The 27,512-nt window shown below is 35.3% G+C and overlaps 1 protein-coding gene across 2 annotated transcripts in view; it reads left to right on the plus strand.

Moving 5' to 3' along the window:
• Positions 1-27,512, plus strand: part of CACNA2D1 (calcium voltage-gated channel auxiliary subunit alpha2delta 1) — a 504,082-nt gene that overhangs the window by 297,206 nt on the left and 179,364 nt on the right. For both annotated transcript variants that reach the window (XM_081243691.1, XM_081243692.1), the window contains 2 exons: positions 7,789-7,830; positions 25,756-25,885. In XM_081243691.1, the coding sequence (XP_081099817.1) occupies positions 7,789-7,830; positions 25,756-25,885 (172 nt within the window). The remainder of the gene's footprint in view (positions 1-7,788; positions 7,831-25,755; positions 25,886-27,512) is intronic.

Here is a 27,512-nt window from a genome sequence, read left to right on the forward strand (position 1 = left end):
GATTAGGGATAAGAAGACCTCTGTTAATCTCGGATTGACTACCTTAGTCTTGGCTCTCGAATATGCAAACTTGAGATTGATAATATCTTACTCACTGATTTAATTTTAACAGTCGGGTTCTCAAAAAAGCACATGTATTTAGGTTTCTAGCACAGAGCTTGGCATATATACAAAGCTCAGTATATATTTATTCTTCTGAATGAACACTGAGAGTTCAGAGAAGGAATAGATTATTTGTATTTTTTTCGTTATAATCATTGATCATTGAGCAACCTCTTAGCAATAGCATTCTACTTTCATCTTCTTTGATAGAAACTGTGATACTCAAGCATATAATCAAAATTTATGTAGTCATTCCATGCTGTACTGTGCAACTAATTTCTAAAGGCTAGTGAGTTGAGGTAAAGAAATTGATAGAAGTTATTTTTTTAAATGGTAATTACTTGCTGATTTACTACTCACAAAATATTAACTTGACACTAAGAGATTTTTGACCTTTAGTTCATTAGAGAAGTGTTAGAAAAATATTAACGGTTTCTCTTTATATATGAGCTAAAAAATTTTCATCTCTTGGCTTCTTTGATTTTTTGTTTTAATCTTCTAGAATTTTAAATTTTAGACAAAAAAAGATGCCACAGCACATCTGGATTTTTATCCTACAAATCTTCTTCTATGCAAACCACTGAATGTGATTAAAGAGAGCATGAACACACAGGAAAGACAAGGGATGAAGGAATGGGATCTCTCAGGATGCAGGAGGGGCTGACATCCAGGACACAGAGAGGGGAGTTCGTTCTAGAACAATTATAGTCTAATAATGCCACCAACAGAAATTAAAGTTCAAGCTAATACTATTGACTGTTAGTAACAGGAAATTAGAATGGAACAGCACGTTGTAGGTAGTGTGGTATTTGCATTAGTACTATCAGTTGTAGGAGTTAGCAGTTTCTAACAAGCTTAAGAAAAAAAAAAATTATTGGTTCCATCATTAAAAATCCAACAGATAGAGGTAGCCTCTGAAACAAGATTCAGGTTTTAAGCAGTACAGCGTTTGCAACCATAACCACTCCTGGAAAATGATATTTTGCTGAAATAGGAATAGGGAGATTAGATGCAATTTTTGGATAGATTTAGGTGCCTGTTAATTTCTGTGGTGAGAGAAATAAGGTGGTTTGATTTGCCAGCCATCAGAATCATGTGATTGGAAGAAATAGTTTCCCAAAGATAGGAGGGTTTCTGAATTAAAAAAAAAATTATGAAACAAAGATTACTACAGCTTTTAAAACAGAACCACTGACTTACTCTATGTGAGGGCTGCATGTGTAATTTTCTCCAGCAAGATTCCAGAGTTTGGGTGTTAGGATGGGCAAATAAATTTTGGGTTTAATACAAAGTTGGAGTTTTTCTAGGCAGGAGTGTATGAGGATGGATGTTTAAAGGAGATGTAGGGTTGGAAAGAGTGTGCTTAGAATCACAGAGGAGTTTGGAGCATAGCAACATATTTAATGGACAGGTTGCATATAGAACCAACACTTAATTACCATTTTACTAGACTTTCTTATAAATTACCTCATTTAATTTATCAGAATAAAAATAGCAATAGCAGCTATAATACCATTTCTTCTCCACTGTGCTGTATGGAATCTTTGAAGAAAGGACTTTAAATGATTAAATAGACTCATAGCATAGTAACTGATCTAAGAAAATAAAATTATAAGCATTTTACTTTAATTCCTATGTAAGTACCAGATAAAGCTAATAGATAAATTCTGTGGATATTTCTGATTTTTCTTTTTCAGTATGTAAAGTAACAGGCCCTGTGCTCAACACTTTATGTCAATTATCTTCTTTATTATCTCTTGTCTCATAATATGAATGCATGTAGGTTTATCACATGCCTTCAGTCCAGTAATCTGGTAACATTGATCTCTAGATGGACCTATGCCTATCTTTATTTTCCCTTTTTATCTTCATAAGCAATATTTCATGCATTCCAAACCCCAAACAGATAGAATGGCATAAAAAATATCTTTTTTCAAGAACCACTGTCTTTACTGCTTCAGCTACTTTTAGCTATCTTTGGAAAGTTCACTTACATTCACACCCCCTCTCCGATACACACATAGATGTATACACACACCCCCTCCCCCAACACCTTGCTAGGTTGTTTTATTCACACAGTGTTATAATCAGTACTGCTGGTTAACCCATGTCATGTAGCATGGTTGACTTGGGCACAGTCAATAGTGGTGCTGTGTCTGGTTACCAGGACAAATTGTTACAAAGATATAATAATCAAAAAATTTGAATTTTAAATGATTTGAGCTAAACAGTGTGGATCTTGGTTGGCAGGAATCATTAACACAACTCATTTCTAACAAAGAGTATCCTTAATGTTCATCCTATTGACAGCATATTTGGAGCTAAAGAAGGATAAAATGACAGTAAGAATGAGGTTTTTTTTTTTTAAGGTGACTTAACAGGCAATAGAGTTGCCCAAAATGTGTCACCCTGTGGATCATATGCAGAGTCAAGTGCATAACAAAGAAAAGAAAATTAGTAAATTGGACAGGAAGTTAATGTCTATTTGAGTTTTAAATGTGTCATATATTTCAGATGTTACCTATAAAATCCTAATTTTCAGTTCCATTATTTTTTTTATTATTATTATTTGTTTTTGCAGTACACGGGCCTCTCACTGTTGTGGCCTCTCCCATTGTGGAGCACAGGCTCCGGACGCGCAGGCTCAACGGCCATGGCTCACGGGCCCAGCCGCTCCGCGGCATATGGGATCTTCCCAGACCGGGGCACGAACCCGTGTCCCCTGCATTGACAGGCGGACTCTCAACCACTGCGCCACCAGGGAAGCCCTCAGTTCCATTATTTAAATCTTATCCTTGGCAACATCTTACTCCCAGGTTGAAGCTTTGTACTTATGCTTCAGATTTTTAACATAAACTATTCATCAGAGGCCACGTTTTACAGTAAAGTGGCATGCAAGGGACTGTCACTCACAATATACATTTTTAAGATGGAATGGTCAGATTTAATTTTTGACTCCCAGTAGGCACTGGGAAACTAAAGTCATTCATCTCTCAACTTGCTAAGGGAGTTTTAAATTTCAGTAAACAGAAGCATTGTATTAGCATGAACCATTTGGGTAAATTTGTTTCAAGGAGATAATAAATAACTAAACTACTTGGTTAAAAATCAGAAATGAAACAATTTGTTCTTGTCATTTAGTGGTGCTTAAATTATGAAAAATTGCCTTCTAAAAGGTTTGACTAATCTATGGATCTCGTTTGAGTCTGTTGCTAGCTTTAGCCTATCATACTGCACATAATGCACTGAAAACCTCTGTGTTTGGAGGTAAAATACCTTCTAAGATGATGTTGTTTAATAATTTGCATGAAAATGTTTACCTAGAGGGATAGTAGGGAAAGAAGATGACTCAATTTCGATCTGTGCCTGCGATAATTAGTTTATATGCTATGGTTTTAAAGTCTTAAATGATAATGATATAACTATGTACTTTCTGGAAAAGGGACTGAGGGAATTTTGAGTGATAGGGTAGGTAAATGATTCAGAAAGAAACACACGCACACATTTCAAACACACATCCTTGAATTGATCAATAGAGGAGGAACATCTCAATTATCTGAAATTCTTAACTCTTGCCTATTTTGAAACCTGGGAAGGTTTTGGCTTATGTGGTCTTACCATCCAAGGGTAGTAAGAGATCTTCTTCAGTTACAGCCGATTTGGGGCAACTGGCCCAGCTGCCTGCTCATCGTGTCATGTGTGAATCAGGAGGGCAAGAACTTGCCTCTTAGGTCAGTGTGTCCATAGTCTTCATCTCCGTTTCTCCAACACTTAGCACAGAGTGAGGGCGCCAGAGTACTGTTGAATGAATGGGGTGTGGCTCCCTCTGTTGGTCATGAGACCCCCAGGACCTCCCTGTACAAAGTCTAGGTGAGATGGGGGCAGGGGCAGGGTAAAGGGAGAAGGAATTCAGCTGATACTCTTCCTCCTCTCCTCTAACTTCCCCCACTCAGATCATTTAACTGTTTTTCTACAATATTGTCTCCTAATTTTCTTTTAACATAGAGTTAATTTTAGCCAAAAGTCATCCCTGTAAAAACATCAGGACATAGAAATAGGGCTGATTCAGTGTGAGTTGTCTTTCATTCCTGAGAGCTGTCCTTTAACCCAATTCTCTTAAGATTGTTTCTGGATATATTTTGGTGATTCAGTGATTTACATGATTTGATTTCAGACTGATATAGTTTAATGTAGCTGCACACATCTGAATATATATATATATATATATTTTATAATAGAGCTAATATGTATTTCCATAAAGCAGAAGAAATGACTCTAAATGAATGTGATAGGAAAGAGAATTATGACCACCAAATTATGATTTTTCTCAAGCCTACTTTCAAAATTATTTCTGAACCAAATAATTCTGAAACTATATAAACAAAAGCCACTACAAACTGAGACAAAAACGTTTTTATGTAATTATACAAATTAAAGGTCCAATGAATGTTTGCCATTTATTTTAGCATCATGCTGCCATGTAGGTGGACAAGGTTGACAGATTAAATGCAGAATTACAGTTTCCCCAAATCCTGATACCCTGTAGAGATTTATCTTTATGAAAATTGATCAGTTGAGCCTTTCTGCTAGATAGAGTAAGGGAATAATGAAATGTGTGTGCTATCAATGCACAGTCTGAGGATTGAGAAAGGAAAGTGTATTTATAAAAAAGGAAGTTAAAAAAAGCTTCTGAGTCAAAAGCAATGTCATTTATTGGAGGGAAGATATTTTGTTTTAAGTCAGTGGATGTAATCAGTTGTACATTCCACTAAGTCCTGTGTTCTCTTATTGAAACATGACCACCTGTCTAAGCACACATGTTTGATTAAGTGCTTCCTAGGTATGTTGTTTTTCTATAAAAAAGACACACTTTTGTTTTCCTTTGCATTTATATTTTGACCATGTAAGAAATGGATGTTGTATAAGCAAAGAGCTTCTTAAAAGTAGAAATATAAAATACCTAGTCATAAGGAGTACCAATGTTTGGCCTGCAGTATTATTTTATGACTAATGTATTTTGTTTCCAATTTGCTTTAAAAAGCCAGGTTTTCGAATTATACATCTTCCAAAGTCCAGAAAATTTTGTGCAAATGCATAGAAGTTAAACAAACTTAGCAATACACATTTTCAATGACAGTTTTAGAAGCACTGTAGACCTTCTAAAAGAAGAGGCAAGTAGTGGGGCTTTATGTAAAATATAATACAGTAACAAAGAAAAAAACATTTGGAAATTCTCAAATAAACTTAGGTTCTCTCCATTTTAATTTTTATTTTAACTTCAATCACAGTTTATCTTAGTAGAGTCAAAATACTTAGTCTGAGTGAAAACTAGCATTTATCATACTTTACCCTGTTCTGACACTGTATGTGATACTCTTCATCTTAGGTTTAATAAGTAAATTTTCTTTGTTAATGTGACCATGTGTCACACATAAGAAGAAAATTTGACTAATCAGTTTAGTCTATTAGCTCTGGCACCATGGGCCAATTGTAATCCTAGACAAATAAATTGTTTTATATAGTCATCTGAACACGTTATTTTACCTAAAAATAGGGGTAGATGTGTTTAACTTATTTTGTGTCTTTTTTGGCACAGAAATATATACAAATATGTATTGAATGAATGTTGAAAATGATGCTGCTGGACCGCTTGAAATTTAATGCAGTTTCACCTTGTTTTCCACACGTTTCAATTCTGTAAATGGAAGCAATCAGTTGGCAGACATAATGTCTAAAATGAAGTAAACTTATTCAGTGTTTTAACTTTTGATGGAATCCACATTCTAAATTGAAAATTGTCTCCTGAGTATAAATTACAGGGTTCCATGAGGGATCAATAAACTGGTAATTGGATTTGGATCTCAGGGGAATTCAGAAGATTCTCTTTCTTCCTGTATGTGATTAGTTCTGACATTGTATTTTAACTTTGTTACAGAACTATCTTCCAGGAAGTAGAACTTTTATGCATGTGAAAATTCTCTAGCTACTTAGTTCTTTTTAAAAAATCAATTAAATGGTAATTTTAAAAGTTTTAATGATTCTAAATGAAATAAATTGAAATTCATGGATTTCATTCAGTATTGCAAGTCATATGTTCTTATATTTATCTATGTAGTTTTTGGTTTGTTTATTTGGTCTTCAGAGATACCTGTATTTTACAGATCTTCATTATCGTGGTATGTTTCTCAAATCAAAAAATGGGGGCAGAATCTGTGGCAAAAATTTGGAAACGAAACAAGATCTCTTTTCCTCTTGGAGATTTATAATGTGCATACATACAATGAGGCTGTATGAATTCCTTCTGAAAAGACACAATTTTAACTTTATTGTTTATTCTAAAATCATGATCACAGAATACTTTTGCCTATATAAGATCTATTATATCTTCAAGAACTAGTGATTTTCTTTGGAACATACTTTGAGAAGCACTAATTTAGTCTATTTTTCCCAAGCGATTTTTAAACATTTTTGTGAATTGTGTTTTCTTTTAACAAAATATTATATTGTCCATGTCTGTAAATGTTTAAGAGACACAGAAAAATACAGTGTTACATGGTACCCAAGTTACTACTAAAGATGTACAGAAGATGGGTAATAAATATCTTCAAACAGTTCGGGAAGAGAAGAAAGAAAAAAGATATCAGTATATGCAGATTATCTTTATATTGCATAGAACTAGCCTTGTAGACAGAATCGGAATTTAAAATTCATTGACAATTGTTTTATCCATTTTTTCCTTTCCATTTTTCCTCTGTAACACAATTTATGTCAATACTTTATATTTATGGCATATTCAGCAACATTGATGGCTAGCAGAAATGTCCACACACTTTCATTCTTGAAAAGCCAACACTCACTCGATACTTTGGTCGGATATGAGAACATTAGTATGTTGGATTATTTGATATTCTTTGCTATCTAAATTCACAGGTACTTTTTTTTTTTTTTTTTTTTTTTTTTGCGGTACGCGGGCCTCTCACTGCTGTGGCCTCTCCCGTGGTGGAGCACAGACTCCAGACGCACAGGCTCAGCGGCCATGGCTGACGGGCCCAGCCGCTCCGGGGCATGTGGGATCTTCCCGGACCGGGGCACGAACCCGTGTCCCCTGCATCGGCAGGCGGACTCTCAACCACTGCGCCACCAGGGAAGCCCCAAATTCACAGATACTCTTAATCCCTTATCTGAATCTCCTGAAGGAATTCCTGCCAGTATAGTGCAGATATACCTTTCTTCAAGGATAATTTCAACATTCAATATATATTTTTTAAGTCATGGTTTCAGCAAACTCTTAAGCAGCCACTTACAGTATTCACTTTTCTTGAATTTATCCTATTTATCATTTCATTATTTAGGTGTGTGTGTTTGTGTGTATGTGTGTATATATATAACTTTTTTGCATTAGGAATTGAAAAATTTTTTTCTTCACAAATTGTTCTCAGACCTATACTGAGAAGTTTTCCCGCAGTGCAAGATGTGCTTTTCTAATATCACTGCTATAGTGTTTGAATATGTTCTTAGAAAATATTGGCTAATCTTTTCAATCTTTGTGGAATATATTGTAAAAGGAATACTATGAGAGGTTTATTATTTAAAATATGAATAAAATGTATTCAGTGTTTAATCCAGTATATTATTATGTTTTTAATCAAATCACTAAAGTATTCTTTCTTTTTTCTTTTTTTATAGAGCAATGAAGTTGTGTACTACAATGCAAAGGATGATCTCGATGTGAGTATTAAAAGTTTTACATTAAATTCCAGGGTAAACTTAGGTATACTAGGGTGATTGGCTTTACAAACAAGCTGATCTAGCAAGTTTAGTTGGATTCATGCACCAGTCCACAGCCTTAAAACTGTAGTTGCCTAAGGGCATTAAAACATATTTAAATTCAAACTGTTTTTCTCTCATCTAAGATATGCTACAGTTGACTCGGTGATCCATAAATTTCATTTTAGTTCTGCATATTCTTGAAATCCTGCTAACTTTGTCAAGTTTTCTGGAGTTGGACTATTTCACATAAAATTTTTGAGAATTTATAAAGAAATGTAAGATAATACATTTTATACTTCACTAAAACTTTTTATTGGGGAAGTTCGCAGTCCTTTAGACATGTTAATACTATTGCTCTTTTAAACCCTTAGATAGTGAATAAAAATGAATCATGTTTTATGATTAGTATATTAGTTTGGCTATTACAGAGAGTCTTAAAGTAAAAGTGCTAAGACAAGACAAAAGATTATTCCTCTCTCATGTCACATTCTGTGTACAAGGTCTAATATAACAACTCTCCATCATCCAGGCCCTACAGTCCTTCTCTCATGTTTTTTGCTCTCCTCAGTGTAGCTTTTCCATATTGTGGTCCAAAATGGATGCTCCAATATCCACAATGATTTTTGCATTCTACACATCAGGAAGGAGGCAGCTGGCACTGAAGGACACACCCTTTGCCTTTAAGGGCATGTTCTGGAAATTGCACACAGCATTTCTATCTGCACCCGTTGTCCACAACTTAGTGACTAGTCTTGCCTAGATGCAAGAAGATACGGAACATAATTTTCTTTCCCCTTGGATAAGCATGTACCCAAATAAAATATAGGGCTCCATTACTGAAGAGAGAATAGGGAAATACTAGTTGGGAGTTACTTAGCAGTTTGTGCACTTAATTTTGCTCTTCTTGGTGTATTAAAGTTAATGCCCAGACTCTACCCGCTTGTCTGAGTGACTTCTGTCAATTAAGTATAGTCAAATTCTTCAACTTGGAACTGAGGAAAAAATTCTCTTTTACAGGAAAATGGTTATAAAATTATGCTCTGTGTTGAGTATTATTTAGTCCTTCTTAAAGCATGTGTTTTGATCCTTACAATCAAATTGTTTTCTGCAATGGAAATATTCACTATCTTAGAATGAAAGAAAGTTAAGAAATGTAAGTAAATGTTGAACTTTGATATTCACCTTAGGATTTTTAGTGGTTGTAGCTTTTTTTGAAGATTGTTGCTTATCAGATGAAGTTGGACTTACATGGATGATGAGATTTATTCATCCTTACCAAAAGTTTTGGTGTATATAATCGGATTTAATTGGTTGCTATACTCCAACTTTATACACGTAGTGCTTGCTGTTTTATTTATCAAGTATTTGTATAATCATAATGTCATCTTGTTTTGATTTGAATTGGCTTACCTTCCCTGTTCTTTGTTTTACTTTTCTATATTTCAATTTAGTTATATATTTTTATTGCTCAGATTCCACAAAGCCATATTCATTATGAAAAATTGGTGAACGGAGATTATATAATGTGAGTTTATAATCTCATACATTAATATCTAATATCTAATGAACACAGGAACTAATTGGAATACTAAATATTGAACCAATATTATCAATTAATAAATTTATCCTCATATGTTTGAATGGGGACATAAATATCTGAGATATAAATAAATTTTCTATTTTCTAGAATAGTTCTATATTTAGCCTGAGTGGACTTTGAAAACAAGTGGCTGAAATCTTCCCAGCAAGTGTGAAGCTATAGAACTAGGAAGGCCAGATGTAACTACAGATGTGTTTTGGTGTGCTGACACAGAAACAAAGGGAGTTTGATTGCCTTTGGATGTGATGCATTCTCCAGCTGCTGCAGTTCCACTGCTCCTTGTTGCCTTACTCTGCCTACATCACACATCCACACACATAAAGAAAAGAAAAGAAAATGCCTTAAGATAGTATAGGGTAGAATCTTCATCACACCAACATGTAAGGAAGGTGAGGGCCGGGGTAAGGTGTGTAGGATATGAGTAGATGGAAATGAAGAAAAAGTAGCTTTCATAATAGAAGTAAATCATACAAAAAGTCCATAACTTTCATTTATGTTGGATTCAGGATTCAATTTAGAATCTCCTGGTTCCTATTATTCTCCCATGTTAAATGTGCTGGTCCATCACCAAGTTAAGATTTGCATATAAAAAATGACATAGTCAAGTGTAATCTATTGATTTTGTTCATTATAATGATGATGCATGGCCTCACTTAAAGGTAAAACAAGCATTTAAAGTGCTTTTTAATCTCATCAGTTGCCTCTCAATGAAGCTCAACAGCTATCTCTTTGGAGTGTAACTTTCTATGAGCTACGTCTGAATTAGCTAGTTTGTGGGGAGTGGTCAGGTTGTAAGCCTTTCAAGGACTTTGATACCAGACAGTCCCTCAGGGACATTTTATAATATCTGTGCTGCTCAGATCGATGCTGTTTATATTCACCTTCTGGGTATAAAAATAAGTACCTAGTGACAGGCAGATTTAGCTAAAGCAGTAACTGAAATAAAGGGTAAGGTCAATATCCCTTAGGATTGTGTAATATGATTTAAAAATTATGACTCTAGTCATTTACACAGATTTTTGCTTTGGAATTAAAAAATGCACGTATAGGGCTTCCCTGGTGGCGCAGTGGTTGAGAGTCCGCCTGCCGATGCAGGGGACACGGGTTCGTGCCCCGGTCTGGGAAGATCCCACATGCCACGGAGCGGCTGGGCCCGTGAGCCATGGCCGCTGAGCCTGCGCGTCCGGAGCCTGTGCTCCGCAACGGGAGAGGCCACAACAGTGAGAGGCCCGCGTACAGAAAAAAAAAAAAAAAAAGCACGTATAACTTGGCTAAATTATTTGGTGAGCCACAATTCTCATGGAAGGTGTAAGGTACATAGCCAGGCTGGAAATTTAAGACAGTCATTCCTGTCCCTGTGCTAGTTAAAGTTAACATATTCTCTCCTCTAATTACCTGATTTTGATATCCTACAATTTTTCCGATCAGATGCTAAGTACTCTTTAAAAACTAATTCAAATACTACCTCCTCTTGAAGCCTACTATGCTTTTCCTAAGTAGCAAAGGGTATTTCCTTCCTCTGGGTGCTCAGAATAACTTGTTACACGTTTCTGGTTTCAGTGGTGTAATATATACAGGGGTAATCTTCTCTATTAAAATTTTAGTGTCTTGAGGTAAGGGTCTTACTCATTTTCTCTGTTTAATGATTTAGAGTAATTGCTGAGATAATGCTTGTTCAATTGGGTAGGTGTTTGTGTGTTTCAGTCCCCCTATTGCTTACATAGCATTTGTGAAGATTGTTCGCTTTTTAAAGTAGTGCCTTATTTGCAAAGTAAACAGGAAACCCTTTGCAAATAAGGTGGAAATGAAAATGTCTGTTTTGTTTCAAGGTTGAGTGGAAACAATATTAAGAGAGGACTGGCAAGACTGACTTTGACTGTGGACTGTATTTGAATTAATTTTTTAATATAGACGTTCGTTTCCTTTTGTTCACACAACGGGGCAGGCTGCGGAAGATGGGAGTGGAGTGGACCTTTTTCCTTCTTCTTCTCTCATCTGTCCCGTCCACTCATTAGCCCCTGGTTCAGTCAGGAGAACTAAGTAAAGTCCGACAGACAATGTGCTTTCCCCTGTGTCTACAACTGATTCAAGTTGAGAATAAGTAGCAGAGTTAGAATATTTGTTTGCCATACTACAGGCAACATAAGCATCAGGATTTTGGGTTCCAAGTCTGGAGAGATCTGATAATCTAAGTTTTTATGAATCTCTGTGAAGCATGAAATCAAGCTTATTTTATTAGTCCATCAAACTAAAGTTTTGTCTAATTATACATGTAATTAGAATAAGTACGTTGTTGAATTTCATTTCCAGAGAGACCACAGCATTAACGTGGGTACAATGTTTTAATGTAAGATTAGTTTTTAACTTTTTATCAGGAAAAAGATTTTAAATATAAAGAAGAGAGAACAGTAAACTGAGTCTCCATAGTTGCTGTATGTATTGTTGGCTAAATATTTTAAGATAAATTAGAGATGTGGCATTTCACTCCTAAATACTTCCATAGGAAACTTTTATCCCTAATTAATAACACGACATACATGTATAAGTGCTGTGTACATTGTTATACGGAGGAAGAAGCAGAGCTTGATGATTAAGACATTATACTCTGGAGTCCCACTGCCTGCATCTGAGGCCCAGCTCTGCCATTTTCTAGCTTTGTGATATCGGCAGAGTCACCTAACATCTCTGCGCTTCACTCTTTTGGTCTGAAAAATAAAGGTAATGTGATACCTACCTCATACTGTTACTGTGAAAATTAAATTAGTTAACACATATAAAGCATTTAGAACATTCCCTGTCTTACAGTAGGCAATCCAGAAATGTTAGTGAGTATGATTTTTAAAATAATAATTATTAATATTACTACAATACATTTAATATTGATTTGAAGTGATTTTAGTTCCAAATGGAGCACGTTCATATGTGTGGATGTGTTAACAATAATTGAAGGGTACTAGTTTGAACTCGTTCATTTTATTGTTATGAATATCCTTACATTTGTGTGAAAAACTTAAGAAAATGCGTAACAAAGTAAAAATCAGAGCAGAATCTTCAGAAAACGTTTAGAAATAAATGTGACCTCAATGCAAAAATTTGTCTTGAAATCATTGTAGGTTTTATATATCTGGGTTTGAAAAGATAATTAAATATCAAAATAAAATGGAAGAAAAAGCTAATAATACAACAGTTATTTATGAAATTCCACATTCAGGTTCTCTTTAGTTTTGAAATTTATTTAGGTTCTTGTTTAGGTTTTCAGAGACATCTGTCCCAATAAATCCTTAACTTCCCTAAAGATGTAGTGAAGCAGATTCCCCAGAAGATTTCAGTTGTGCCAGAAGGCAGCACTATTTTCTTAATTCCCAAAGCAAGCAAAGAGAAAGCAGATCATTACAAACTCTTATTAACCTAATTCCAAGACCTATGTTTCAGACTGAAATCCAAATGAAATAAATTCAGCCCAGAATTCCCATGTCAATAACTTGAGTTGATTTATTTGCTACGTTTTATTATATTGATCATGTTAAAAATTTGACCTGTCTGGGACATTTGGCTAGTCTGCTGAATTCCCTTGCATATTTATGTTGCTATTTATTTTCTTACCAGTCTTGTCTACATTAAAATTAATTCCAACATAATGTCCTATCTAAATGTCTTCTTAAAAGCCTAATCATTCATGATTTGATTTTATTTTGTAGAAATAAATCAGTCTGCTTCTAGAATGAACCAATAGGGATATGTATCAGACAGCGACGACTCTGTTCTAATTATTAAAGAAAGTCTAGGTTTCTTTTGCAGCTTTAAAAAAAAAACTATCTAATAGTATACAGCCTTTATTTCATCTGCTAATGACTGTTGTTGAATCCTCAAATAGGAGGTGGCATAGAAATAGAATATTAATTGCTTCTGTATAGTAAATGGTAGAATCAGAGTTACTTTTGTGTGTGTGTGCATCTAAAATAAGTGGTGTAAATATTTTCAATGCTATATGTTTGGATTGGATTATAACAGTAATTAACATATGTGTACTTATTCTATACTAGAAAGTAAATGCTTTGCAGGTAATGTTATCGTTTAAAGTTCACACTCATCCTTTGTGGCAATACTATTATTTTAATGATATCCAGAAAAGACAAGTAAAATTTAGTGAGCTTAAGTGACTTGTCCGCTGTCACACATGTGGTATTTGGTAGTGCAGCGAACTGAATGCAGTGCAGTCCGTGTGATCCACAGCAGGAGCCGTGTGTCCCTGTGCTGTGCTACACTGCCTATTCCGTGGGGCCCCATGGGGGACAGGAGAAAGCCATGAGATGGAACTGTTGTAAATCAAGGCTTAAGATTAAAAGTTTTCAGGGCTTCCCTGGTGGCGCAGTGGTTGAGAGCCCGCCTGCCGATGCAGGGGACACGGGTTTGTGCCCCGGTCCGGGAGGATCCCACATGCTGCGGGGCAGCTGGGCCCGTGAGCCATGGCCGCTGAGTCTGCGCGTCCGGAGCCTATGCTCCGCAGCGGGAGAGGCCACAGCAGTGAGAGGCCCGCGTACTGCAAAAAAAAAAAAAAAAAAAAAAAAAGTTTTGAAGATGGTTTTGGTTTAAAATTTTAATTTATTATACCTATCCATCATTCTGTCCGTATTTAATTTTGATGTATGTGGCTTGTAGTTATCCAGCCAGCTTCATCGACAGTTGTTAGTTGACAGTGACTTGCAGTAGGTAAAATAAAATCTCTGTGATTAAAAAGATTGTTAGACTTTAAATCATAAACCTTCAGTGAGCTGCTCCATCATTCCTAGTGATATTTACCATGGAGACCTTAAAATTAATGCATTCACCCTTGTGTGAAATATAGCCATATTAGGATTCTTTGGGGGGGAAAACTGTTAAAACTAATAAAAAGGAAGATAAGATTAGATTCCATTTCTTCTAGGAATAGCGCCGTGTGTTTTTTGGGCCTTCGTCCAAAAATTTTGAGTCTATTTTGATATTTTTGTAATGCTTTGTGTGCTTGGGCATGTGCTGCTTTTGCAAGGATAGTTAAAACGTTGGTCCTCAGCTGCTTTGGGGTGGTGGCATGCATAATTCTCTTTTAGATTCCACATCCAATTCTTCCTTTCCAGAGGCTAGTGTATGGTGTATTTATTTAGAACTCACTGAATATTCATTGTTCGGAAAGTTCAGTGGCATTATGTGGGCATTATAAACTCACCCTATGTACAGCATTGGGTAAACAGAGATATGGGGACTGGATTGTTCTGAATGGTATCTTCAACCTTTTTTTGCTTGCACATGCATGTCAGTTAAAAATATGCACCTCTCAATATAACAATATTTACTTATAAATTCTCTCTATATACTACTGAACTAATATGCTGAGAAACCTCCCAAGAGACTTCTAAATTTTTAAGATAAGTGAAATTTTATGAAGTATTGGCTTAAGTGGCATTTGACATTAAAAATCACTAGAAAAAAGTATAGTTGTTTTCTAGATGCTTAGTTATTAAATGCCTTTAATTATGATGACTTCATAATACCATAGGAAATATCTCAACAGCCCATATGAACACAGGACATTGTTACCGATATAGTAAATCTAAATCCATATTTATGATAGTCTTCTTGATAATATTAACTTTTTTGACCAAGTTGCCAGTTGAACTAATTGAATCACTTTTCTATCTGGTAATGAGACTGAAGAAGGGCTAGTGCTGGGAATGGAAGCTTCATCTCTGTCATTCTCTTCTTGTTCAGTGCAACTTCCATTACTAGAATTTCAACTTCAGTCATTGTTAATTTCAGAAATCTTTTAAAACTGGTAGCACGTATGGAGTAGGTGAAACCCAAGAAGATAATAAGTAAATTTACATATGAAATGAAGAATAGTACATTGAAAGGGACTGTGTAAGGGAGAAGGTGGCTCATTATCAGTATGTGGGGTTTCCACTTTCTCCTTGTGGTACCTGGAGGATGACAGATGACTTGAGACCAACCCACACACAGTAAGGCCGGGGAGAGGGAATGCTAATGTCACTCTTTGGGGTAAATATTAGTAAACTTTAATTTTTTTCTTATTTCATTTGCTAGAAATGGGTATAACTGTAAGTTCTAATGTTTTCTTCCACCCTTCCAGTGAATTCCTTTGCAGACCACTGACTCATGGTGTGTTCATTTTTATTTAAGTTCTTCTCAAAAAGATGGCCTTGACTGTCACTTGAGGGAAGTAATCAAAATAATTCAACTCAGGAAGTGGAGGTGAAAAGCCCAACTAATGTTCTAACCCATGTTCACCTATAAATTGTCTGTTTGATTGATATCTATAGCTCTGTGCTTTGAATGCATTACCCTAAATTAAAATGTAAACTCTCAGGGTCAAGGGGTTTCGCTACCAAGAGTCTTTTGGTCAGTGGTCTCCAAAGGAATTCACTGGTGGAAGAGAACATTAGAACTTACAGTTATACCCATTTCTAGCAAATGAAATGAGAAAAATATTAAAGTTTACTAATATTTACCAAAAAGAGTCTTTATACCACCCTTTCATCATTTACATGTTCTTGCAGTTACTTGGCATTTAAAAAAAAAAAAAAGCCTTGGAAACAATTTGCTTTTAGTTCATAGATTTCAGAATGAGAATTTTCAGAGCTAGAAGAAGGTTTACAGATCTTGTTACCCTCTGTTCCTTAAAAAAAAAAAAAAAAAAAAAAAAAAAAAATCTGAGAAGCCATAGCAAGGACACACAGAGCTGTAGACACAGAGTTGAAATGAAAATGAGAAGCTGGATTCCTGACTGAGGCACTATCTGTCCATTCACTGGACTGCTTCCAGTGTTTGTCCTTGCTTCATGCTGAAGTAGAAAAAGCATGAGTTTGGGGACTAGGAAACAGTGATTCAAGTTTATTTATTCACTCAACAAATATTATAGATAGGGCAAGCAGATACAGTTCTAAGCGATTTGCTAGGTGCTAGGGCCACAACTGAACGATGTCAATGAGGCCTCTTGCCCTCGTGGTGATTATATTTTAGTGTAATGAGATAGCAAACATGGGGCAAATAAAAAATTCGATAGCGTTTTTACGCATCCATAAATCCTTAAACACCATTTTGAATATCAAAGTGTTGATGCCAAATTTCTGATTTTAAGAAAGAGAACTCTGATCATTTAATGAGCATTGTTGCATTTACAATACCGATTTTTAAAAGCTACCTAAAAAAAAAAAATGTAGTAAAATGATTGCTTCCAAAGTTAAGTTGGCACAATCTGTACAAGACAGAATTGAAACAAAAGTCAACAGCACCCAAGCAGTTACATAACCAATCTTTATCCCTTCCTTTGGCATTTTATACAAAATTATTATTTTATAGTCTTTATCTTGAAAGGGATGTCCTGCCATCTAGATACATAAATTCTATCAATGTTAAGATATATCCTAGGGATATATCTTAGGATATGACTTAAATTTTGCATGTACAGTAAATGTTTGACAAAACTTAATGTGAAATTGTATAAAAATCAGTTAATGTCTACATTGCTCTGAATGTAATAAATGAAGTGTAATGTTTTCAATATTCTATGGGGAATAATTTAGATGGGAGAATCTCCAAGAGAGTATTTTTCAACTGCGATCTGAAGAGTGAACTGATACTATGAAAAAAGACCAGGGAACAACCTACCAGACAAAAGGAACAGCAGACCCAAGGACGTTAAACCAGGAAGAGCGTAATGTGTGTAAGGACCAGAAAACAGTCCAATGTGGCAATGAGCAAGGGAAAGCAGGGCAGGAGATCTGGATGAGGAGTCAGGCTGGAAATAGATCATTCAGAGTCTTATGGGCCATAGAGAGATTTTCATTTCTTTGTAGGTATGGTGGGATCTTGGCGTCCTGGAGTCCAGGCTATTTTTTTTTTTTTTTTTTTTTACTGTATATTAGTTGTAAGGTGTTAGTCAGTCTTTGCCTCAGGTATCAAGGGAAAATAATTGATCTCTCTACCTTACAAAGTTTTTTTGTTTAACCTGTTTTGTCCTGACAATATTTTTTAAAGTATATTTGTCTGTGATAATCTTCATAATATGAAATTTTGCTTTTAATTTTTTAAGAAATAGATTGGCCCCATTGAAATGTTTTCCTTTCCTAATATAATATATACCACTATATGGTTTCCAGGGGTGGGGGGGACGGGTGCTATATTGAACTTTCAGACTATCTGAAATCACATAGTGCTTTTCGTAGGCAAGACACCATTTCACAGTCCCTTAGTAGAGAAAATACCCTATCAGCCAGTCCCCAAAATTTGGGTTACGTATTTATGTATAAAAAAGATATGTATATATATGTTCAGAGTATTACATCCCTTTCTAATGCTGATAATTTGAAATTTTCATACTACTCGTAGAGTTTAAACCAGTCCTCAGCCTTGTCATCACACTTACCTGTATTGTGATATTGTGATGGCTCTCATGCTCATTGAGGCCTAGATCCTGGGAGAGGTGATTCACACACATTCATCCATCATGCAAACTAAAAATTCATCAGTTTTATTTTGAGGATGTCCTCAAATTCTGTATTCCAACTTATTAAATCGTTATTGTAATCCTTATCAGCAACCTCAATACATTTTATTTAAGGAATGCCTCTTTTTGCTTTTAAAATTTAATGAACAAGTTCTTGCAGTGATCAGTATCCGTTTTTGGCTTAATTTAGTTGTTTTATGTGTTTCAAATTCATAGTTGTCTTTGATTCACTTCGTCATATTACAAAGTATATGTTTTTTTGCTTTAATATCACCTATGTATTTTTTAACTTGCTATCTTTCTCTGTGTATTGCACAGTTTCAGTTGCTTACTGTTCCCCCTACCTCCAAAGTCTGCTTATTTCAGACTGTTTCTTCCTTCTGTTTTATATATCATAATTAATAGTAGAAGAATATGCAGAGACTTAACAGTAGATCTAATTTTAAGGAATAGAATTATTTCTTCAAGTTTCTTCTGGCCACTAATGTTATGTTTATTATTCATGTTAACTGTAAAACATTCTTAATATATTGAGTAAATTGCCTCTGAGGAATTAATGCTATAGTTTTTCCATAGGGTAAATCTAAGCAGATAAAGCATTTTAACTACTTGAAGAACTGGAGAAATCTACTCAATTCATAAAAAAAATCTCTTTATTTCCTCATCAAATATATTATGATTAGCTGAACTCATATGTTTTTTCAAAGGACAATATGTCTATTCATTAAATTATAATTTAAAATGTTTATTTTCTTATTGTTATGATTCATTAAACCAAATGGACAAATATTATATTTAAGCCCTTAGTGTCATATATTCAGTGTCATCCAACTCATATTTCCTTTTCAGTTCTATTCATCCACTCAGTATGTCTCTGAGTCACAGCATCCTCAAGGAGAAAAATAGCAGCTTAAACCAATTAACTCAGGAGACTCAACAGTGCTCTTATTGCCACTGTAACTGGATTCATTATTTACTATTCAGCCTGGCCTCACACCCTGACCAGAACAAGTGTAATTGGCTGAAGGCTCAGCACCTTTTTCTCTATTTATTATTCATTAATTGGGCATGGACAGCTGCAGCTGCTTTGATGAATCTCCACTTCTAATTGATGCATGTGATTTACTAAAAAGGAGGCTTTCCTATGTGTGGGTCAGAACTGGTAATCAGCTTACATTCCAGTGGTGAACTAGTGGCTACAGAAGCAACCATATTTTTTAATCCGTAGAGTAGATACCAACATGTCAGTATAGCAGCCTTTTCCGCCTTGCTGGCTGTATGAAAGTCTATTGTAAATAGAATACATCCAGGATAGTTATTTACATTGGATGCTAATATCATGCCTAAAAGCATATTGTGTATCCAAAATTCTGTTTGATATTGGGAATACAATTGAGACTAAAAATTTCAAGAATCAATAATGTGTACATTGTGAAAGTTGTAAGGCCCTCTTGTAAACAACATCTGTGAAATAGTTGTAAAAAAGAAAAGGATGTATTTGGAGGTAAAAGTTTTAAAATATATTCATATACACTGTGGAGAATTGTATACAAGTCTGTAGTCTCTGGTTATTGAAGAGTTTGGTTCATTACACAAGAACACGTTCATTTAACCCCTTCACTAGTGGGATAGAAATACCAATTGTGATGCCTCTGTAGAGGGTCTCAGCTCTTATTTAGTATCAACTAATTTTCTCACAGTTTTGTGAGATACACAAAAATTAGAGTGCAGCGGGAGGTAAACCTAACCATAATGTGATTGTGAACAAAGTTTCTCAGTGAGCATGTTCAGCCTGAATTGTGCACTGTAATTAAGCTAATTTTTATTGTAATTTAAGTGAAATATATAAACTTTTAATTTCTGAACATTTTACTGTTGGTAGAAATAGTTTTAGCATGAAAAAGATAAAAAATATTAAAAACAAATGTTTTATTATAAAAATCAATTCTAAGAGTGTTTCATTTGAGATAAATATATTAAATATGCAAAAGTCTTTTGTGTCTGTCATAGACTTATCATTGTGACTTTCCAAATGAAATTTGCAAATAGGTACTGCTTGCAAAATCGAATGACCCATCCAGCATTAGCTGGTACCTCTGTCTCTGACTGATCTAATCTATTATTTAATAACTGAAATTATGTTGAAATGAATAGTCAGAGGAACATGCTTCTCATGTTTCACTTATGTGTTTTACCAGATACATTTGAATACATTTTGGAATTTACCTCCTCAGCGTCTCTGTACACATTTCTATAGGGTAGTCGGAGAGAGTTCAGAAGAGATGTTTTGGGGAAAAAAAAATGGCAAGAGACATGCTGACTTACTTTTCTTGTATGTGGTCTGGCAAACAATGAAATCTTAATTCCAGGGGGACAATTTATTTGAAATTTTTAACTAACACACTAAACAATATGTGTTAAGTAGCTTTTCTCAGTCAGTCCCTTTGTGTCTAGTATTTGCTCTATGTTAATTATACTATCTAATGCCATAATATATCAAGAAAAGTAAAGATGGATTATGATGATATCAGGAACAATAATTTCAGAAGTTTAAGGAAATGAGTTGCATTTAGAAATTTTAATTTTTTCATGAAATGACTTCAATTTATGGAGAGTGTAATAAAGCGGGGGGCACCATGGGAAACAGCCATATTATTTTTTTCTTAATATATTTAGCAGCTGTACATTAAAACTAGACTTGATACGTGATTATACAAGTTGAGAAGTACATTATTTCAAATTATTCCTAAAAGCCCTTTATATGGCTATTTATTTATTTATTTATTGGCTGCACCATGCAGCTTGCAGGATCTTATTTCCCTGACCAGGGATTGAACCAGACCCAGTAGTGGAAACACTCAGTCCTAACCACTGGACCGCCTGGGAATTCCCTCTATGGCAATTGAAAAGTGAAAGAATCTTTATTAAAATACATTTAAAGCATAATTTTTAAGTGTGAGAGGGTTCAGAGGAAATAGAAGCAACTTTCACCTTAGTAAGATAATCGTATAGTGCTTAATAGCACTCTAGAAAGGACTTAAAACAAAAATTAATATTTTGGGGCTTCCCTGGTGGCGCAGTAGTTGAGAGTCCGCCTGCCGATGCAGGGGACACGGGTTCGTGCCCTGGTTCGGGAAGATCCCACATGCCGTGGAGCGGCTGGGCCCGTGAGCCATGGCCGCTGAGCCTGCACGTCCGGAGCCTGTGCTCTGCAACGGGAGTGGCCACAACAGTGAGAGGAAAAATTAATATTTTTAATTGCAAATATAATACATGTTTATTGTATTACATTGGAAACAACAAGAAAGCACAAAGATGAATACCATTAAAACTATAAAAACCAGTGATAGTGCTAACAGTGTTTGCTATGTACTCATCCCTACATTTCTCTCTTTACCTCTTTCCTCTAAAAATATAGGCTGATTTTCTCTTCTTTCTTTGTGCTTAACATCTACATTTAAGCTTAAAACCATTTTTAAATACAGCATATATGTACATCCCCAATGTAATTACTCTTTTATATTCCTTAATAACAATATAAAATTGTATTTGTCATATTTATTGTGACTATTTTACTGTTGTTGCACATTTGTTTCAAGATTTAGATATTAAATGACATTTCTATAAATGTTATCATTAAATCCTCCACTCTACCAATAAATTATTTCTTGAGTGAGTGAATGAAATATTTTCACTTATCCACGTATTCCTAACCCTAATTCATACGTATAGTTCACTCTCTGTCTCTTCACTGTTGTGGCCTCTCCCATTGCGGAGCACAGGCTCCGGATGCGCAGGCTCAGCGGCCATGGCTCACGGGACCAGCCGCTCCGCGGCATGTGGGATCTTCCCAGACTGGGGCACGAACCCGTGTCCCCTCCATCGGCAGGCGGACTCTCAACCACTGCGCCACCAGGGGAGCCCTCTCTTATCTATCATCAAATCTTTCTACTTTTCATATATCTAAATTTTGCGAGAGATAGATATAAATAGGATTTCTGGAAAAGATATGCTTACAGAAACGAGCGTAATATTTTCTAAAATTATAGAAATAGGACTATAATTTTTTCATAACTGAAAATAACATAGATTCTTTAGTTTGAATCTTCTTAATTTAAGTAGGAGAGGATATTAGAACCAACTGAGAGATTCTTTCCAAAGATGTCCTCCCTGTTGTGATTCACTGCTTTATTGGTTGCGGTGAGAGGGCTCCCCAGGTGATTCGGATATGCCTCAGGGAATGAGGACCACACCTGCAGCCCAGCGTTGTTTATAAGTCAGAAAGCTGAAGCCCAAGGAACAGTGACTGGCCCTAGTCCGAGGTGTTATGAATACGGCTGAGTAGAAGCAAATCTCCCGATGTCTTTACTTTCCACTCTGCCTCTCCAATTTTTCGTATGTTCTTTGTTAATAGGTTTTGTATGGAAAAAAAAAAAAATCCAGGGCCCCATAAGCTTGAGAACACTGGGTTAAACATGGTTTCCTTTAGTGACGCTTATTTCAGAGCTTTTGATGTGCCAATGTGCTTTGTTATTCTCTTAACAGAAGAGTAGAAGAATATTTTCCCAAGTTATTTCAGGTTGGAGGTAACCCTTAGAGTATCTTGAGAAACTACTGTCTTTTGAAATATCCTTTGACAGATATTACTGGCCATATTACCATGTGCACACATCTATTATTCAGTAATAATAAAACAGTGTTTCTACCCTATGGAGGATAGAAAAATTCAGACATCCATTAATATGCTTATTCTTAATCCTAACTTTTTCATGAGTAGTTCTAAACAAACATGTGTGTGCAATTTAAACGATTGATTTTAAAGCAGTGGACTTGCAATTTTAGTGTGTTATCACAATCACCTGGAGGGTTTGTTGAACTACTACTTGCTGGATCCCTCCCCTGATGTGTCTGATTAACTAGGCCTGGGGTGGGGCCTGAGAGCCTGAACTCTAAAAGTTTCAGTGGTTGCTGATGCTGCTTCTTCAAGGACCACACTTTGAGAAACCTCTGCTTTAAAATAAATATTGAGGCTTTTCACTAATTCAGGATGTTTGCAGTTGAGAAGAAAAATGACATCATTTATTAGGTGAGACCCTTTACATTCTTGTTATTAGTGAAAGTAGTTTGTTTTAATGATCCCTTCTCTTACTCAAGTCAATTGTGCCCAGGAACAGAGAGCCATAGAATAGAGGATGAATTTTAAAATATATAAAATTCACGGTTGAATCCAAGACCAAACCCCAGTTATTGTTTATATTCTTTCCTTTATTAGCAGTTGGAATGCTGGTAGATGTGTTAGGTTACGCGTTCTTTGGCGTAAGAGACAGAGAGTGAACTATACCTATGAATTAGGGTTTGGAATACGTGGATAAGTGCAAATATTTCATTCATTCACTCACTCAAGAAATAATTTATTGGTAGAGTGGAGGATTTAATGATAACATTTATAGAAATGTCATTTAATATCTAAATCTTGAAACAAATGTGCAACAATAGTAAAATAGTCACAATAAATATGACAAATACAATTTTATACTGTTATTAAGGAATATAAAAGAGTAATTACATTGGGAATGTACATATATGCTGTATTTGTTTTAAAATGGTTTTAAGCTTAAATGTAGATGTTAAGTACAAAGAAAGAAGAGAAAATCAGCCTATATTTTTAGAGGAAAGAGGTAAAGAGAGAAATGTAGGGATGAATACATAGCAAACACTATTAGCACTATCACTGGTTTTTATAGTTTTAATGGTATTCATCTTTGTGCTTTCTTGTTATTTCCCATGTAAGACCTTTTTCTTATCATCTTTCTCCTTTCCTTCATGCTGTACACACCTAACCTCTGTTTTAGAAAAGAGTATGAATTAGTGATTCCTGCGTGTAGGTATTTTGCCAAATTTTAGACTTTTTCAACACTACTGTTTCATTATTTTGTATATTTAGTTAATGGGGGAGCAGTTATATCTTTGTGGCTTTCACATGGATAAAAAACAGTGATCGATCTTCAACTATTTTTTTTAATTTTTATTTTCAGCACATTAAATTGACTCATAAAAATATTCTAAAGATGTAGTTTTTCCTTTTCAACAAAGTATAATAAAACATAAAACCCCCAAAACAGAATACCTAAACCACAGTTTCCAAATATAGTCCTTCCCCTTATTATAGAGAGTATTTTCATATTTTCTTTCAACATTGTTTCATTTGAAAAATAATTTGGTCATGACCTATTAAATTGATTTCATTACATAATGAGTTGGACTTGCAGCTTTAGAAGTCATTGATTAAAAAAAAAAAAAAAAGTCCTGAGCTTCCCTAGTGGCGCAGTGGTTGAGAGTCCGCCTGCCGAAGCAGGGGACACGGGTTCATGCCCCCGGTCCGGGAAGATCCCACATGCCGCGGAGCGGCTGGGCCCGTGAGCCACGGCCGCTGAGCCTGAGCGTCCGGAGCCTGTGCTCCGCAACGGGAGAGGCCACAACAGTGAGAGGCCCGCGTACCGCAAAAAATAAAATAAAATAAAAAGCCCTTTTGCTAATATTTGTGTCTAGATAATCTTTCCAGTGTTGCAACTTCCTTAGGGAAACACACACACACGTGTGTGTGTGTGTGTGTTTTAAAATATCTTGGGATGCTGATGGGTTATCTGGTTATAGAAAATTTCAGAGCCATCTAGAAAGTTGGACACTATCACTTCTTTGTAGACTTCGTGTTGCCATATTCTACCAGCCTTCTTATGAAATTTTCTGATTGTCCATTTAAGTCTTTTCTCTTGCTTATCTGTTGCATTACTGCAGTGTGCTGTGAAAATAGTCAAACGTCGTGATTTTTTTTTTTCAGTTTTGTTTTGAGGAAATTACCTTGGGAATATGGAATACATTAGTCCCTAAAATGGAGTTGATAATACAGGTCTGAATTTAATAAAAAAATGTTTACTTAGGAAAGAGTTAACTATATTTGAACTGGGGGAATAAAAAGCTTAACATAATTAGCCAAAAACAATTGTTAGAGAGATGCATTTTGGATAAATGAGTAAGGTTCTTAGTTTCTTGCCAGACGAGAAACTGGATTACCTTACCAGGGTAATTCAGTATCACAAGCATAGTTCAAATAGGTAGAAAATTAATCTTCAACCTGAAACACCTGTGGGATTTTCTTTACTCGTTATTGATTGGATCTTTTCTCCTACCTCGGGAGACAAATTGGTTGAAGTTAGGATTCGATTGTACTAAGAGTTACAATAGATCTCTTCTTTCCTAGTATTTGTACTTACTTTTTTAAAACAAAAATTGATACACCTGGAAAACATGCAGAAATCAAGGGAATATGACATAAAATAATCCTTCATTGCTATTATTATTTTTACACAAAGGTCATGTGTACCTTTGGTTATCAAACTAAGAATTATAGAAATTTGGTAACATAAGTGGTGAAATTTATTTCAAGGGGAAACTTTTAATTTGGTTGTATTTAAAGGTACTTAGGCTATTCTTTAAATGTATATTCTAATAAGTACTGGATGTGGGAAAGCTCTGGTCCTCTCAGGATGATCCCGAGTGACTCCAACATTGAGGAAATTAGGAGAGAAATTAGGTTATAATGTGAAAGCTAATACCTGAATGGAAATTTGTGTGTCTGATGTCATCATGGGACTATATTTTAAAATATTCTTGTAGATCTGTTTTTTTAAAGACTATGCATTTGGCAAATGAAGAAGTGAATGTGAGAATACCTGTGTTAACATAAGTTGTAATATTCTGTTTATTGTCTATTTTTTCTTTATAGCCGGAAAAGAACGATAGTGAGCCAGGCAGCCAGAGGATAAAACCTGTTTTTATCGATGATGCTAATTTTGGGCGACAAATATCCTATCAGCATGCAGCAGTCCATATTCCCACTGACATCTATGAGGGCTGTAAGTAAAAGAATGTGAACAACTCTTGGAATATCATGTTCTCATCTATCTTAAATACCTAATATTTGAAAAAAAAGAGCAACTGTGATAGTGTTTTGTTCACATGTCATTTAAGAGTCTGTGGTAAACTTTGATTTATGCAAAAGAAGAAACTTGATTTTCATGAGCAATATATTGTTCATAGGCTCTCACTCCGTGAATATTTGCAGGAGAGCCTGTATCCATGGAGGTGTCCTTCTACTCTGTTGTTTAACAAATAATTCTGCCTTTCCAATTGATATCAATAACTTAAAAAGTAATAGATGTATTTTTTTAAAAATCAAAACTATGTAGCATTAGTACAGACCCACAAACTGCTAAAGGAAGCGAGATGTACATTGTAGACTCTCTAGTTCTTACAACATCTTACTGTGTTTTACTATCTCTCTTTGTCTCTCTCTGTGTATCTCTGCATTACTCTAAGATATAAGAAAAAGATACCTCTGTCTTAGTATACTGTGGACTCAAGATAAAAAGTGTTGGTTAAAGGAATAAATGATAAACCTAAAGAAATAGAAAAACATCAACTGGAAGACTTGATTGAAAAGCCTTCACTGTGAGGAAGGGAGGGTAATAAGTTATTTAGGAAGATACAGGGGAGGAAGCTTGTGCCAGTGGTATTTCTTAGAGACACCCAATATACTAATAAGGGCAGAGCCTGACAATTCTAAGTAGGAATTCTTTTAAATGCAGCCTGATCATCTATGAGGACCAGCTGTGACCCAGAAAGCAGGGTCTTTGCCCATTCACAGCTCTGGTCTTAGATGTTATCCATTTTCTAACTCGTTCCCAATTTCCCCCCTTGTACCCTGCCTTTCACATAAGTAAATGGTAAGGAGAAAGAACCACTTGAGAATTTAAAAAGTATATTTCTTTTTTTTTTTTTTGGCGGTACGCGGGCCTCTCACTGTTGTGGCCTCTCCCATTGCGGAGCACAGGCTCCAGACGCGCAGGCTCAGCGGCCATGGCTCACGGGCCCAGCCGCTCCGTGACATGTGGGATCCTCCTGGACCAGGGCACGAACCCATGTCCCCTGCATCGGCAGGCAGACTCTCAACCACTGCACCACCAGGGAAGCCCTAAAAAGTATATTTCTAATAGTTCCCTTAATTGAAAAGGCTGTAAAGTGTACTGGGTATCCAGAGTGTATCCAGAACTGCCTGGATTCTGGATGCAGACAGCCTGGGTTAAATTAAATTTCAAATCTAAATTTTAACAGTATTTCCTTTGGCAAATTTATTAACTTTATGGGCTAGCATTGCTCACCCGTAAAATGGGGATAAGATTACTAACTGAAAAGTTCATTTGAGGGTAAAGTAAGTTAGTGTGTTTGAGTTTGCATAAGAGTGCCAGGCTCATAGTAAGCATTATGTAACTGTTTGCTGTTATTATTAATTACAATTAAAGTATATTTACACAAAAAGGATTAAATACAAGGACTAATATAAAAAATTAGCCTTAATTTTTTGGATTCATTCCGAGATTGTTGTTTAAAAGGGCATTTTTAAGTACATGTCTTATTCTTTTCATAATATAAATTTCATCTTCTGTCAAATTATTTTATTCATTCTTTTTGTTTCACCTTTTT

Source organism: Mesoplodon bidens, assembly GCF_964165515.1.
Source record: "Mesoplodon bidens genome assembly, chromosome: 9".
NCBI classification, from domain to species: domain Eukaryota; kingdom Metazoa; phylum Chordata; class Mammalia; order Artiodactyla; family Ziphiidae; genus Mesoplodon; species Mesoplodon bidens.